The 17,180-nt window shown below is 37.6% G+C and overlaps 1 protein-coding gene across 1 annotated transcript in view; it reads left to right on the forward strand.

The window, feature by feature from the left end:
* Positions 1-17,180, forward strand: part of OSBPL11 (oxysterol binding protein like 11) — a 95,837-nt gene that overhangs the window by 17,120 nt on the left and 61,537 nt on the right. The window contains exon 2 of the mRNA XM_040250142.1: positions 10,784-10,852. Coding sequence (XP_040106076.1) covers positions 10,784-10,852 — 69 coding nt within the window. The remainder of the gene's footprint in view (positions 1-10,783; positions 10,853-17,180) is intronic.

Consider the following 17,180-nt stretch of genomic DNA (forward strand, 5'->3'; position numbering starts at 1 on the left):
ACAGCAGAAACCAATACAACATTGTAAAGCAATTATCCTCCAATTAAAAATAAATTTGAAAAATGCATATCCTTTTCGCCTAGGAATTTCACTTTTAGCAAATATATACAAAGATGTATATAACTTAGTTGGTTATAGTATTGTTTGTAATAATAAAAGTCTGGAAGCAAATGTCCATCACTAGGAGGATTAGTTAAATATATAGTAATACTGCTGTGCAGTGGGTTTCTAGGCAGATGCTAAGAATGAATTAAATCCATATGTGTCAAAATGAAATCATCCCTAAGAAAATTGTGAAAAAAGCAAGGTACAGTGTGTGTAGTAGCAACCATTTAAAAAAATTTAGTGAGTGCACACAAGTGTGAGCACACACACTTGTAGGTACATAGACTGTCTCTTGAAAAGATGGTAAAAAGTTGAGGGAAGTGCTTATCTCTGAGGAGGGAAACTGTTGGTGGAAGACAAGGTTGGAAAGAGATTTTTCACTGTATATGTATGTAGTTAGGGAACAGTTATTAGGGAAAAATCCTTTATGGGTCACTCATATTTCTGCTTCCCTTGTGCATTGAGGTACTGACTCTCCTTTGCTCTTTACTGTTTTTTTTTTTTTTTCAAAAAATATTTGTATAGCAAAAAGTCTTAGAGGATAGAGATAATCTCTCTCTCCTGAGCAAAAGTCAGGTTTGTTTACTGTCCAATATAATAAGGATAATGTCTCCTTGCCATGGAGGTCGGATAGACTTACTGTTCTTAAAAGATTTGGGTTTCCTCCACTCAAGCTTCCTTGTCTGTACCACAGCCTACCACATATGCAGGCATCTCCTGCCCTCTGCATTGCCCCATGTGACTGGGCTGATAATCTACTGGTATCGCTATGACTACTGAAGTCTTTGGTCTCTGACGCAGGAGTTTAATGTATTCTGCCAGCATCCAGGAAACAGTGGCAAGCTAATTTGTTTGCTTGCAAATAGGGTGAAAGTGGAAACAGTGGCAGATTTGATTTTCTTGGGCTCCAAAATCACTGCAGACGGTGACTACAGCCATGAAATTGAAAGACACTTCTAGGAAAAAAAACTACGACAAACCTAGATAGCGTATGAAAAAGCAGAGACATCACTTCGCTGACAAAGATCCATATAGTCAAAGCAATGGTTTTTCCAGTACGGATGTGAGAGTTGGACCATAAAGAAGGCTGAGCACCAAAGAATTGATGCTTTCAAATTGTGACTGGAGAAGACTCTTGAAAGTCCATTGTACTACACGGAGATCAAATCTGTCAATCCTAAAGGAAATCAGTCTTGAATATTCACGAGAAGGACTGTTGCTGAAGCTGAACTTCCAAACTTTGGCTTCCTGATGCGAAGAGCCGACTTATTGGGAAAGACCCTGATGCTGGGAAAGATAGAAGGCAAAAGAAGAAGAATATGACAGAGGATGAGGTGAGGTGGTTGGATGGCATCACAAACTCAATGGACATGAGTTTGAGCAAGCTCTGGGAGACAGTGAAGGACAGGGAAGCCTGGGGCACTGCAGTCCATAGGGTTGCAGAGTTGGACACGATTGAGTGACTGAACAACAACAAAATAGGATGATGTCTCAGACCCTTCATAGTTCTTGACAAAATACCTAGTGGACAAAAAAATTATTTTTTTCAAATAAAAGAAGTGGGAGACTCAGAGCTTTTTAGATCCCATCATTCTGACCTGAAAATGTCAGTCTAACAGGGTAAGACAGATCTAGAGAATTGATCTAGAAAATGAGCCCTTTATCTGCAGAGGAATTGACTCCCTTGAGTGGGAGAAAACCAGTATTTCCTGGGCATTCACCATATTGAAGTGCACTTCAAATATATATTTGGATTGAAATATCTCTTCTTCATTCCTCATTATAAATCTGAACTTAGGTTTTTTAATTCACATTTACAAATAAAGACACAGGACCTGATGTGTTACTTGCCTAAGGTCACACTGGGATTCAAACTTGTGTTTGTCTGGGTTAAACTCCTGCTCTTCACATTATAATAAACAACTTCCTTTCTGTAAGTGTTAGAGTTGACTTTCTACTTTTTCATGTATAAGTTTCCTCTTTCCCATGTTCAGATGGCTGGTTATCTGCATGAGGGATTTAGTTGTCTGTAACTATAGGATTATATATTGAATTTTTCTTTCTGTTTCCAGTCTGTATAAGCAAATGTTTTTCAGCTGTGTTTCTCAAACTTCCTTTATGAAAGCTCTCTTAATTGTGTAAGACAGTCAGTGCAGTTTGTGATTTAAAGGAGCCCATGGCTGATGTAAGTTTATGATCTTCAAAATTCATGATTTATATTCTACCCTGTAATATATCTGACTGCAGCCATGAAATTAAAAGACGCTTACTCCTTGGAAGAAAAGTTATGACCAACCTAGATAGCATATTGAACAGTAAAGACATTACTTTGCCAACAGAGGTCCATCTAGTCAAGGCTATGGTTTTTCCAGTGCTCATGTATGGATGTGAGAGTTGGACTGTGAAGAAGGCTGAGCACTGAAGAATTGATGCTTTTGAACTGTGGTGTTGGAAAAGACTCTTGAGAGTCCCTTGGACTGCAAGGAGATCCAACCAGTCCATTCTGAAGGAGATTAGCCCAACTGAACTGATGTATGTGTGTGTACCACATCTTCATCCATTCATCTGTCAATGGACATTTTGGTTGTTTCTATGTTTTGTCTATTGTAAATAGTGCTGCTATGAATGTAGGGGTGCATGTATCTTATTTTTTTTTTTTATGATAAGTTTTAACATACTGGAGAACAATTACTGAATAATTTTAAAATAAGTAAAGGTTATTAATGTCAGCTTAAAATAAAATTTTGAGTAACATTTATCTGTCATTGGATAATTCTCTAATAATTAGCATCTTTTCATGTGCCTGTTGGCCATCTATATGTTGTCTTTGGAGAAATGTCTGTTTAGGTCATCTGCCCATTTTTTGCTTGGGTTGTTTGTTTGTTTTTGTTATTGAATTGTAGAAGCTGTTTGTTTTGGAAATTAAGCCCTTGTTGATTGCATCATTTGCAGATATTTTCTCCCACTCTGTAGGCTGTCTTTTCAGTTTGTTTATCGTTTCCTTTGCTGTGCAAAAGCTTGTAAATTTGATTAGGTCCCATTTGTGTGATTTTGCTTTTATTCCTTGGGAGACTGACCTAAGAAAATAGTGGTACTGTTTATGTCAGAATGTTTTGCCTATGTTCTTTCTGGGAGTTTTATGGTGTCTTATCTTACATTTAAGTCTTTAAATCATTTTGAGTTTATTTTTATGTATGATGTGAGGGAATGTTCTGGCTTCACTGATTTACATGGGACTGTCCAGAGTTATTTCTGCCTTTTGGCTGTTGTGAATAATGTTGCTATAAATATTTGTGTGCAAATATCTGTTGGAGTTCTTGCTTTTATTCTTTTGTGTATCTACCCAGAAGTGAAATTGCTGAATATAGTAATTCTATATTTAACTTTTTGAGAAACGATTATACTGTTCTCCACAGTGGCTGCACCATTTTATAGTCCCACCAGCAATGCACAAGTGTTCTAATTTCTCTACATTCTTACCAAAACTTGTTATTTTCTGTTTTGTTTGGTTTTATTTATTTATATTTTTGGCTGCACCACACAACATGTGGTGGAAGCACAGAGTCTAAACCACTGGACCATCAAAGAAGTCCCTTGGTTTTGTTTTTGATGGGTAAGGGCTACCCTGGTGGTACAGTGGTAAAGAATCTGCCTGCCAGTGCAGGAGGCACAGGACACTTGGCTTGGATCCCTGGATCGGCAAGATCCCTTGGAGCAGGAAATTGCAACCCATTGCAGTATTCTTGCCTGGAGAGTCCCATGGACAGAGGAGCCTGGAGTCTGTATGGTCTCAGAAGTGTCAGACATGGCTGAGCACTTACACACATACACGCATGCACACATTCACCTCATTACAAGCAGCTTAAAATATTCAGGTCCTATCTCTGTCAGAGCAAATGAGAATATGTTTTCTGGGTAGATAGTCTAGGATACAAAGAAGAGCGCCCAGAAGGAGTGAGCTATTGATGCCTAGCTTTGGAAGAGTAAAGGGAAAGGGAAGGCTGGGAGAGGAAGACAGGAGCTCTCCGGTGAAGTCATCCTCATGAAAATACGTGAACAGGGAGCAAGTTTCTTAACATTTATGTGAGTTTTAACATTAAAAATGCTTTAATTTCTTACAGTCAAATAAGCTTGCCCTAGAAATATAGCCTTGTTTTACCCTGTTCTCCTAACCACCTAGCCCAGTTTTGGGTATGTGTAACCTAATTTGAGAATTAAAGTCTTGTAGAAACATAGTTTTACATCCCCAAAAAGCAATGCCATAGGCTCACATTGGAAAGTTTTAAAAAACTTAATCCATACCTCTGTTAATAAGTATAAATAGCTCTGTGTCTGGACCGTCCCACCTAGTCAGTATGATTGAATGTTTTAAAATGTTTTACTTGATTATAAAAATAATGTATTAAAATTGAAAAATGTCAAACAGTAAAGGAAGCAAATTAAATCAACCATAATTCTTCTGTCCAGTGATAACCACAGTTATAATTTTGTGTACTTTTGTTGTAAAATATATGCACAGCATATATGCCTGTGCATATATTTTACACACTATATAAAATTCTGTAACCTGCAATTTTAGGCTCTTGATAAGTGTTTTCCCATGTTAAAAACGCTTAAACATTTTATTTATTTATTTATTTATTTTTCTTTTACTTTACAATACTTTATTGGTTTTGCCATACATTGACATGAATCTGCCACGGGTGTACATGAGTTCCCAATCCTGAATCCCCTTCCCACCTCTCTTCCCATATCATCTCTCTGGGTCATCCCAGTGCACCAGCTCCAAGCATCCTGTATCCTGTGTCGAACCTAGACTGGCGATTAGTTTCTTACATGATAGTATACATGTTTAAATGCCTAACTCATAAACATTTTAACTGGTGAATACTATTCTGTATTAGTTATTCATTTTCTTAATTTCATTTGTTTAGTTTTTTTTCTTTCTTTCCTTTTCATTTCCTTTTTTTTCCAATTTATATTTTTTACTATTGTAAATAGTGCTACAGTGGACATATTTGCATATTATGTTTGTCTACAATTCTGTTGTCTGTCAGGATACCTAGAAGTGAAATTCTTAGGCCAAGGAGCATTAACATTTTTAAGACTCTTTAGGAGAAAGGTGAGAGTCTCCCTTGACTGTATACTTTTTGGTATAGACTAAGATAGTTGCAATTAGAATTTGTTTTATCTGGGATTTATTTCAGTATACAGGCTGTGAATTTAAATTTTTTCTTTTTTTGCAAGCTTCTCGGTTGTCTTGTGCTTTTATAGGAAAATAAATTTTGCTTCTGTCTTCTCATTGCTTAATTCATTCAACAGAGATGTAGTGAACACCTCTTTATATCCCAGACTGTGCACTAGGTGCTGCAAGGGCTGCTAGGATGAGTAAGAAGCAGTCGCGGCTCTGTGGAATATCTTTACAGCAGAAGGAGGTACACGTGTTGCAATCATTCCCATCTGTTGTCAGTGGCTTTTTCCTCAACTAAGAAGGTGGCTCCCTCCGTTCATGCTATTTATATTATCAAGGGAATGAACCAAAGCTCAGCCTTTTTGGAGGACAGTTTTTGCCTAGTAGAAAGTAGGAATATTGAACTGTGGCTGACTGGCACTTTCATCACTACAGCTTGCATAAATTTCTGCCTATAATTAAGTGTCCTAAGGTACCTGATGCTAGTTCCTCTACCTGGGCTCTGGAGCCCACCTCTCCCTCATTTCCATCTGTCTTCTGAGTTGTAAGCCTTTTTCTCTTTACTGTACCCTACCCATCAGGCACTTTGAACTATCCCTGCCTTAAGCCCACATTGCCTTAACCACTTTTCTTTCTCCCAGTCTTTCTTCAGTTCATTGCCAGCTAGCTCTGCCTTCATCATTACATTGAATTATTATCTCTTGGTTGTTAAATTTTTTTTTTTTTTTGGTCATGCGTCATGGCTTATGGGATCTTAGTCCCCTTATCAGGGATTGAACCCAGGCCCACACAAGAGAAAGCACTGATTCCCAACCAGTGGACCACCACCAGTGGATTCCCTTGGTTGTTGAATCTAATAGAAATTTCTCAATCTTCATTTTCCTTTACTCCTCAAATAGTATTAACATTCTTGACCAAAAACTTACTTGAAATACTCCTATTTTTAATTGAAGGATGATTACAATATTGTGTTGGTTTCTGCCGTACTTCAACATGGATCAGCCATAGGTATATATATCTCCCCTCTCTCCTGAGCCTCCCTTCCACCTACTACCCCTTGTCATTTTATATAATTCCTAGGTGATTTACCCTCATGGTTTCAAATACCAGTTATATGCTTATGTGCTGATTACCACCAAAATCTATGTGTTCAATCCAAATCATACTACCTTATTGGGTATCTCCTTGTGTTATGTCTCACAGGTCCCTTAAAATCACCATGGTAATTTGGAACAAATCCAAAACTTCTGTTATGATCCCCAGTTCAGTGAAGGTATTCATATCTACACAGTTGTGCTAGCTGGAAATCTGGGTTTTTGCCTTTGTCCCTTCTGTCTTACTCTTACTCTCACTCTCATTCCACATCTGATAAGTCCTGTCACTTCAACCTAATCACCATTGAATCCTATGTCTTTGTTTAATGAACACTGTATCTTTAACAAGCTATCCTTTTCATTTGTATGACAGCTAAAAACAGAGTCGCTGTGGGTCATTGTCTTTTTCTTCAAGAAGATGTTTTTCTTATATTTGGTAATGAATTTGGGATGGAGAGGTATAACCTTCCTTATTTCCCTATCCTTTTCAGTGGATTTTCAGAGTGCTTTATATTTAGAAGGTACTGAACAATTGTGTTGAACTGAAATAAAAGGATTTGAAACTGTTTAAAAAGTAGCTTAATTTAGAAGCTTCTACATGTTTTCCTTAGTCTTCCCTGGTGGCTCAGAGGATAAAGTGTCTGCCTGCAATGCAGGAGACCCAGGTTCGATCCCTGGGTTGGGAAGATCCCCTGGAGAAGGAGATGGTAACCCACTCCAGTACTCTTGCCTGGAGAATCCCATGGACAGAGGAGCCTGGCAGGCTACAGTCCACGGGGTCGCAAAGAGTCGGACACGACTGAGCGACTTCGCTTTCACGTTTTCCTTAAGTCTGATGAAGAAGAGTTAAAAAATGTGTGTTATAATATTGGAGAATTAGAAATTGAAACAGTCATTATTAAGCTACTTGGGAGGTGGCGAACAGCAAATTAAATAGAGTAATGCTGCTTGACATACAGTTCAGTTCATCAGCTGTGTTTAGAGATTATCAGCTTCCAGCTTGATTTCAATAGAATGTTAACAAGATCAGAATGTACCCAGTTTGAGTGGTGGAGTTGCTGAAGGACAGAAGGAATTAACTTTTTTATTGCTTATTTTTCAGTGTGTTAATCTTTTGAACCATCATCTCTACTTCATAGGAAAAATATTATTATGCTATAATCAAATATGTGGTATATTCCCACTTTAACAACTAGGTTTTATTCATATTAACAGATAAATCTTCAGTTAAATTCACATATTTTAATTGGGAGCAAACCATGAGTGTTAGAGGTACTACATAGTAACTCAAATACAAGGAAGTGGAAGAAAGGAGCGTAGTCAAAGGACGCTCACTCACAGATCTTTGCATGTGGGCCACCAGGTGGCACAGCAGCCCCACATCAGCTGGTTGCGCTGCCAAGAGGAGGGGAAGGGCGAGAGGGACAGTGGCACCAGCTGTTCAGGGGTGGGGTGTTCTTAAGTCGGCTCTTCGTAACCTCAGATGTCTGTTTTCTGTGGTAAAAGCAGGCCAGCAGCTTAAATTGCATGTTTGAATTTGTTTCTTTCGAAGTTGGCTTTATGCTACTATCAAATGAACCGTGTCAGTATCCCTATTGTGATTTTTGTGAGAAGGTTAACTTTTTAGATAGAAGAATCAAAAATACTAAAAAACATTAAAAATTGAACATAAAACATTAATGCAGTATGAAGATAAACTTTTGTTGTTTAGTGAACAATGCTACTGAAATTATACTCTAAAAAATTCATTGATATTCATTAAATGACTAATATAACTTATGACCCAAGTAAGGAATATCTTTAATAATATGAGGGACCAGACAAAGGTAAGGAACATGAGCCCTCATTGCTTTGAAGTAAAGAGTTTTGTTTTTCTTAGTTGTTGATAGTTTATTTGAAATTTTAAGACAGATTTTCTGCACAGTTCATATATCCATTTGAAGAATATAGGTAGTCCTAGAAGCAGAGGAAGTGAACTATAATTGAATTGTGATGTTTTTATTATATACTAATAGCTATGAAATGATTCTTATTTAGTAATGAAAGCTTGGTGTAGAGAACCTAAAGTGGAAAATAAAAAATGGTGAATTATGGACTATCTGGGTACTTCAGGGAAATATTTAATTCTGGTTGTGTGATACCTTAGTCCTCTTGTGGGTTGATATAGGATGTAATTAAATAAATATTGAGGTTATAAAGCCACAAGAATAAGCAAAGAATAAGGTTTTTAAAAATTTGGATATAATTGTCATGTAACATTACTTTTAGGTGTTTGGTGATTTTTTATGTTGCAAAATGATCACAAGTCTAGTTAATATCTATCACTACACAGTTACAATTTTTTTCCCCTTATGATGAGAACTTTTAAGATCTATACTTAGCAACTTTCAAATGCACAATATAGTATTATTAATTATAGTCACCATCCTATAAATAACATCCCTAGGACTTACTTATTTTATAACTTCAAGTTTGTGTCTTTTGATCACTTTCACCCATTTTGTTCACCTGTCACTTCTGGCAGCCACTAATCTCTTCTATGAGTTTTTGTTTTTTGTTTTGGGGGGGGGCATTACTAGATTCCGTATATAAGTGAAGGAATAAGTTTTGAGGATGAGGACTGTTCAAGACAGTTAAGCTATATGTGAAATATCAAAAACAGACGAGGAACTTTTTGTGAAATTATTTTGGGGCAGAGTCCAGGGACATTGGGACTCCTGTGGCCCCAAAAAGCTGTTTGAAGTCTGGGAAAAATTTGAGAGCCAGACTAGAGGAGTATCTCTCTGACTTTTCAAGTACCAGTGTAACTGAAAGAAGTACCTTTGCTGTGACCTAAGGGTGCTAATAGATTGAGTTTCAGAGAAGAATCCTTCCTCTGGATATGGGCTTTAGAAAACACTGAAATGAGAATTCAGATGGTACTGTCAGTTTTAACATGACAGAGTACATATATAATTATCATAACTTTGGGTTGGCATTTTAGAAGTTGACAGCCTTTACCTTCTTGAGATTACTGACCTTATAAAACCAAAAGGGCTTGAGCAGTTTCATTTAATGTTAGTGAAAAATCAGTGTTTTTTGCTAATCTTGGATTGGAAGAAAAATATAGAAAAAAAATTTTTTTTGAACTGAGGTCAGTTCTTTACTTTCAGATTTGATCTTTATTTCCAAGCACTCTGAAGAAATGAGGTCAGAAAGGCACCCAACACTGAGTTTATTCCTGAGGCATCCTCCTTTTTGATCTCCAATAATAATAACGCCTAGACTCATATAGTCATTTTGTTGTTTGTTTACACAAGAGAGTGTCTTTATCTTCATCTCTTTTCATTTGTCATTCAGATCAATCTACATCTTTTAAAAATTCTGTTCTGTTGGTTGTGTCAGCTCTCTCTTGATTTTACTTTTGATGTCCATGTTTTAAAGGTTGTCAGTTGTCTGATACTTTCCATTTCCTAAATGGTGGTTAGCTGAACTTTTACCAAATAAGTTTTGCAATTCAGGGATAGTAGAGAAAATAAATGTTTAATATTAGTTGCATTTTATAGTGTAAAGTTAAAACTTTAGAGGATTTTAAAAGGAATTCTTAATGTAAATTACAAAATAAAAAATGAAGCCTTTATGTCAAAAAGATATATCAATGTAGTTGTAGCTTTGATATCTTTTCATAAGTATAGGGAACCTTAAAATATTGGAAAAGAAGTAGTGAGATCCGCATTTTCTGTGAACCACTATAACAGAATATATCTTTTAAATAGAAAAGGAGGGGCAGAAGTAAAGGAACTCAGTAGTAGTAAGGCTAATGATACAGGTTCCAAATAAATCTTTCCAGTGGCAAGATTTGCAGTGAGCACTTTGCCTCATGCCCCATGAGATGGGGGAGTGGGAGTGACGTGTCACATACATCAAAAACAGGATCTTCATTTTGGAAGCCCAAAGATTCAGAGACATAATGTGTCCCACCAGGGTGAGGAAGCACTGTTCAGCCTAGAGATTTTTTTTTAGTTTATTCTGGAACCATAAAACTGGGTTGTCTTTGTTTAGTATTGAATTAGGTTATTAAATGCTTTTATTTATATTTATAGTATATTTATTTCATATTTATATAATTTTATACTTATATAATGATTTTATGTTTGAAATACCCAATAATTTATGGGTAATTACAGTTGTTTTGAAGAATTCTGATAAAATATATAGTCTTATGGATATAAATATGGGGGATTAAATAAATAGCTCTATTTGTTAACCTATGAATTTTACTTCTGAAGTAAGTTTGAGACATTTATAGAAAAAAGTATGTCTCTACAGCTATTTTTTCAACTGTACAGTTAACTTCCTGGAATTTCTTCTAATTTTCACTGATTTTTGGCACTTTCTGATCTTTTTGAAACAGTGACCACATGGAAAATGTGTATGGCTACCTAATGAAGTATACCAACCTTGTCACTGGGTGGCAGTACAGGTAAGTGTGATTATTCTGTCACTTCTTTCTTTCCCAAGAGAACAGAAATGGGCATGATGATTTTATAATCTGATGTTGCATGACTGGGAAACATGTTAGAGAGAGATTTACCATGTTTTCTATAAGTCTGATGACTTTCTTTTTCTATTTTTCGGGGGTTAGAGGAATTAACATTGTCCAAATTGCAGCCTCCAAATACATCGGAAGTTACTGTTAAGATTAGTATCATTTATCAATTCGCCTCGGGCTTCTTATGTGTACTTCCAGTGGTTAGGCTTTTAGGGTGGTTTAGAGACAGCAAAGAGATTTGTGTTAGGTGCCTGTTGAGGGTTCTTGCTTCTTTTCGTTGTTGAGGATTCTTAAACTCTTCTGGGACCTTGAAAAGTTTAAATAACCAACCTGAGGTCAAACAAGCAGTCAAGAAATAGCACAGCCAACTATCTTAAATACTTTGTGGAATTGATATTTGTGGGGCAGGGGACTAAACTTTTATTCTTTTATTGTGGTAAAATATAACATAAAATTTACCATTTTAAACATTTTTTGGTATGCAGTTCAGTGTTACTAAATACATTCACATTTTTGTGCAACCATCACCCCCATTCATCTCAGAACTCTTTGCATCTTCTCAGACTAAAAGTGTACCCATTAAACAATAATTTCACATTTTCCTCTCCCCCTGAGTCCTTAAGCAACCACTGTTCTACTCTCTGTCTCTGTGAATTTGACTACTCTAGGTACCTTATATAAGTGGAATCATATAATATTTGTCCTTTTGTGATTGGCTTATTTCATTTAGTGTAATGTTCTCAAAGTTCATCCATGTAGTGTGTGTCAGAATTCTCTACCTTTTGAGGGCTGAAAAACAGTCCCTTGTAAGTATATACCACATTTTGTTTATCCAGTTATCAATCAGTGGACATTTGGGTTGCTTCCGTCTTTTGGCTATTATGAATAATGCTGCTGTGAGTGTTGGTGTACACAATATCAGAGTCACTGCTCTCATTCTTGTGTGTGAATACCCAGAAGTGAAATTGCTGAATCACATTGTAGTTCTGTGTTTAATTTTTGGGGAAATCTCCATACTGTTTTCCATAGCAGCTGCACAGTTTTACATTCCCACCAGCAGTGTACAAGGATTCCAGTTTCTCTACATCTTCTCAACACTTACTTTCTGTTGTGTCTATGTGTGTGTGTATAATAGTCATCTTAATGGATATTGACTGTTATCTCATTGTGGTTTTTTAAAACTATTTTTAAAAGTGATAAAGCTAGAATCTGAACCCAAATAGTTCTGACTTAAAGTTGGTATTTTCATTATAAATACTGCTTCTTATTCACATGTCATTTGGAGATCTCTGATTTTGGTTATGGTGGAATAATAAGATGATTCTGCCTTTCTACCTTAAACAATTAGAAAGTGGTACATAGTGTATGAGGGAATGTTTTTCAGAATTCAAAAAATAGTTGAAGCATTGTAATGAACATGTGATTGCTTAAAAGAGAAGGCAGTTTGGGATATGTTTAATTTGAAGTAACAGTAGGGCTTTCACATAAGAGTGATATGCTAGAAGTTGGAGGTCATATGAGAGGTCAAAGCTGGATATGAAATTATAGAAGACAATCATTCCTGTTAAAGTGAAAAGGGTAATTCTCTGAGGTTCTCATCCTTTATTTTTTTTAAGAAAGAACAAAGTCAGGGGAGCCTTTTCATTTTGCATTTTCTCACCTCAGTTTTTATGTAATTTTTGAAAGCTTATATATTTAAATGAAATATAAAATATTAAAAAATTTTTTATGTCACTTTGCTTTTAGCACGTTTTTTTGTTCTCTTTTTAAAAAGGGAAATAAGTTAACTTTTCTCTCCATGACATTCAACGAATTTCATTCATGTTTATTATTGAATATTACTGAGAAAATCTCAGAAGTGGAACAGAGTAGGAAAGCTCCAAAGTATACCCAAGCATATAAGATTTAGTACATGTTAAACATGGCATTTCAAGTCAGTGGTGACTTGAGGCCATGGGAAGAATGGGCATGTTTGTATCCTTGTGTGGGGGAGCATACTAAAAAGATCCATTGGCCACTGCTTGCCCAGGAAGTTAGCTAAGAGATCCAAGCAAAGTTCTAGCATAGGGAAGGGTACTGCTTCTGCCCTGGCGATTCTTCTAGCTGTCCTAAAGGCCAGTTTTAGCAGCAAAGGAAGTGTGGGAATGAAGAAAACCCATCCCCATTTGCCACTGAGAACAAAACCTTTTATCCTTTTGTCCCATCAGAGAGGTCTCAGGCTGTCAACTGGTTTACTGCAAGCTCATTTTCCCTTTTCTACCAGACTGCCTGGAGGCTTGTGGCACAGCAGTGATATCCTTGGCTCCCAGCATGAATTGCAAATTGAATGATAAAAGAGGAACAGAAAGGTTCCGTTCAGTTCAGTGGCTCAGTTGTGTCTGACTGTTTGCGACCCCATGAACCGCAGACGCCAGGCCTCCCTGTCCATCACCAACTCCCGGAGTTTACTCAAACTCATGTCCATTGAGTAGGTGATGCCATCCAACCATCTCATCATCTGTCGTCCCCTTCTCCTGCTACCCTCAATCTTTCCCAACGTCAGGGTCTTTTCAAATGAGTCAGCTCTTCGCATCAGGTGGCCCAAATACTGGAATTTCAGCTTTAACATTAGTCCTTCCAGTGAACACCCAGGACTGATAGGATGGACTGGTTGGATCTCCTTGCAGTCCAAGGGACTCTCAAGAGTCTTCTCCAACACCACAGTTCAAAAGCATCAATTCTTCTGCGCTCAGCCCTCTTTATAGTCCAACTCTCACATCCATACGTGACTACTGGAAAAACCATAGCCTTGACTAGACAGACCTTTGTTGACAAAGTAATGGCTCTGCTTTTTAATATGCTGTCTAGGTTGGTCATAACTTTCCTTCCAAGAGTAAGTGTCTTTTAATTTCATGGCTGCAATCATCATCTGCAGTGATTTTGGAGCCCCCCAAAATAAAGTCAGCCACTGTTTCTGCATCTCTTTGCCATGAAGTGATGGGGCTGGATGCCATGATCTTAGTTTTCTGAATGTTGAGCTTTAAGGCAACTTTTCCACTCTCCTCTTTCACTTTCATGACAAGCTCTTTAGTTCTTCACTTTCTGCCATAAGGGTGATGTCATCTGCATATCTGAGGTGATTGATATTTCTCCCAGCAATCTTGATTCCAGCTTGTGCTTCATCAGCGTTTGTCATGATGTACTCTGCATATAAGTTAAATAAGCAGGGTGACAATATACAGCCTTGACATACTCCATTTCCTATTTGGAACCAGTCTGTTGTTCCATGTCCAGTTCTAAATGTTGCTTCCTGACATGCATACAGGTTTCTCAAGAGGCAGGTCAGGTGGTCTGGTATTCCCATCTCTTTCAGAATTTTCCACAGTTGATTGTGATCCACAGTCAAAGGCTTTGGCATAGTCAATAAAGCAGAAATAGATGTTTTTCTGGAACTTTCTTGCATTTTTGATGGTCCAGCTGCTGCTGCTAAGTCGCTTCAGTCATGTCTGACTCTGTGCGACCCCATAGATGGCAGCCCACCAGGCTCCCCCGTCCCTGGGATTCTCCAGGCAAGAATACTGGAGTGGATTGCCATTTCCTTCTCCAATGCATGAAAGTGAAAAGTGAAAGTGAAGTCCCTCAGTCGTGTCCGACCCTCAGCAACCCCATGGACTGCAGCCTACCAGGCTCCTCTGTCCATGGGATTTTCCAGGCAAGAGTACTGGAGGGGGGTGCCATTGCCTTCTCCCAATGGTCCAGTGGATGTTGACAATTTGATCTCCGATTCCTCTGCCTTTTATACAACCAGCTTGAATATCTGGAAGTTCATGGTTCATGTATTGCTGAAGTCTGGCTTGGAGAATTTTGAGCATTACTGTACTAGCATGTGAGATGAGTGCAATTGTGTGGTAGTTTGAGCATTCTTTGGGATTGGAATGAAAACTGACCTTTTCCAGTCCTGTGGCCACTGCTGAGTTTTCCAAATTTGCTGACATATTGAGTGCACCACTTTCACAGCATCATCTTTCAGGATTTGAAATAGCTCAACTGGAATTCCATCGCCTCCACTAGCTTTGTTTGTAGTGATGCTTCCTAAGGCCCACTTGACTTCCCATTACAGGATGTCTGGCTCTAGGTGAGTGATCACACCATTGTGATTATCTGGCTCGTGAAGATCTTTTTTGTACAGTTCTGTGTATTCATGCCACCTCTTCTTAATATCTTCTGCTTCTGTTAGGTCCATACCATTTCTGTCCTTTATTGAGCCCATCTTTGCATGAAAAGTTCCCTTGGTATCTCTAATTTTCTTGAAGAGATCTCTAATCTTTCTCATTCTGCTGTTTTCCTCTATTTCTTTGCATTGATCACTGAGGAAGGCTTTCGTATCTCTCCTTGTGATTCTTTGGAACTCTATATTCAAATGGGTGTATCTTTCCTTTTCTCCTTTGTTTTTCATTTCTCTTCTTTTCAAAGCTATTTGTAAGGCCTCCCCAGACAGCCATCTTGCTTTCTTGCATTTCTTTTTCTTGGGGATGGTTTTGATCCCTGTCTCCTGTACAATGTCACGAGCTTCCGTCCATAGTTCATCAGGCACTCTGTCGATCAGATCTAGTCCCTTAAATCTATTTCTCATTTCCACTGTATAATCATAAGGGATTTGATTTAGGTCATGCCTGAATGGTCTAGTGGTTTCCCCCACTTTCTTCAATTTAAGTCTGAATTTGGCAATAAGGAGTTCATGATCTGAGCCACAGTCAGCTCCCAGTGTTGTTTTTGCTGACTGTATAGAGCTTCTCCATCTTTGGCTGCAAAGAATATAATCAGTCTGATTTCGGTGTTGATGATCACCAATCATCATCATCTGGTGATGTCCATGTGTAGAGTCTTCTCTTGTGTTGTTGGAAGAGGATGTTTGCTATGACCGGTGTGTTCTCTTGGCAAAACTCTATTATCCTTTGCCCTTCTTCATTCTGTACTCCAAGGCCAAATTTGCCTATTACTCCAGGTATTTCTTGACTTCCTACTTTTGCATTCCAGTCCTCTTTAATGAAAAGGACATCTTTTTTGGGTGTTTGTTAGTTCTAAAAGTTCTTACGGGTCTTCATAGAACCTTTCAACTTCAGCTTCTTTAGCGATACTGGTAGGGGCGTAGACTTGGATTACCATGATATTGAATGGTTTGCCTTGGAAATGAAGAGAGATCATTCTGTCGTTTTTGAGATTGCATCCAAGTACTGCATTTTGGACTTTTTTGTTTACTATGAGGGCTACTCCATTTCTCTAAGGGATTCCTGCCCACTGTAGTATATATAATGGTCATCTGAGTTAAATTCACCCATTCCAGTCCTTAGTCACTGATTTCCAGAATGTCAGTGTTCACTCTTGCCATCTCCTGTTTGACCACTTCCAATTTGCTTTGATTCATGCACCTAAAATTCTAGGTTCCTATGCAATATTGCTCTTTACAGCATCAGATCTTGCTTTTATCACCAGTCACATCTACAACTGGATGTTGTTTTTGCTTTGGCTCCTTCAGTCTCTCTGGAGGATTAGTCATTTTCTCAAACTTGCAGTCTTTATTATTTTGAAATTGCACAAAATAAATAATTATTTAATTTTTATTTTTAACAATGTGGTGACTTTTTAGCATATAAAGAGAGATGCTGAATCTTAAGCCTTTTTTTCTGTTTCTTTAGCTTCTAGTTTAGACCAGCTTGCTAAGAATACTATAATCAAGAGTCTAGTCCCCTTCTGGGCAAAATAGCTCTCAGTTTCCTTACTATGTATCTTGTCTCTCCATCTTCATTCTGCACATCTGGTACATCTCCAGAGAAAGGGTGAAGGAAGAACATTTGGGTTAATTCGTGTATGATGAAAGACAGCCTGTAGTGCGTTATTGGTGCCACTGGGTCCATAGCATCATCTTGGTATTAGGTAATCAGTTATTGACTCAATTCTGTCATTTTACCAGCTCCTCCTTGGTATTACTTTTGTATATCTAGGTGCGTGCTTCCCATGTTGTAGATTTGTGGTAATGCTTTTGGTATAAGAAATACATGTTCCCAGTAACTTGAGATTTCTAACATTGTTCTCTAAATTTTCTTTGAATTGACTTGACCAGTCTTTTTTCTTTGTTTGGAATAATTGGGCTTATTGCTTAGACTAGTAGAAAGAGATTTCTGTCCTTATTTCCTTCATTCATTCCTTTCCTTATATTTTTTTTGTCTGTTTGTTCAGATTCTTTACTGTCTGAACTACCAGGGAAGCCCCTTTAAAAGTC

Source organism: Oryx dammah, unplaced genomic scaffold, assembly GCF_014754425.2.
Source record: "Oryx dammah isolate SB20612 unplaced genomic scaffold, SCBI_Odam_1.1 HiC_scaffold_2, whole genome shotgun sequence".
NCBI classification, from domain to species: Eukaryota; Metazoa; Chordata; class Mammalia; order Artiodactyla; family Bovidae; genus Oryx; species Oryx dammah.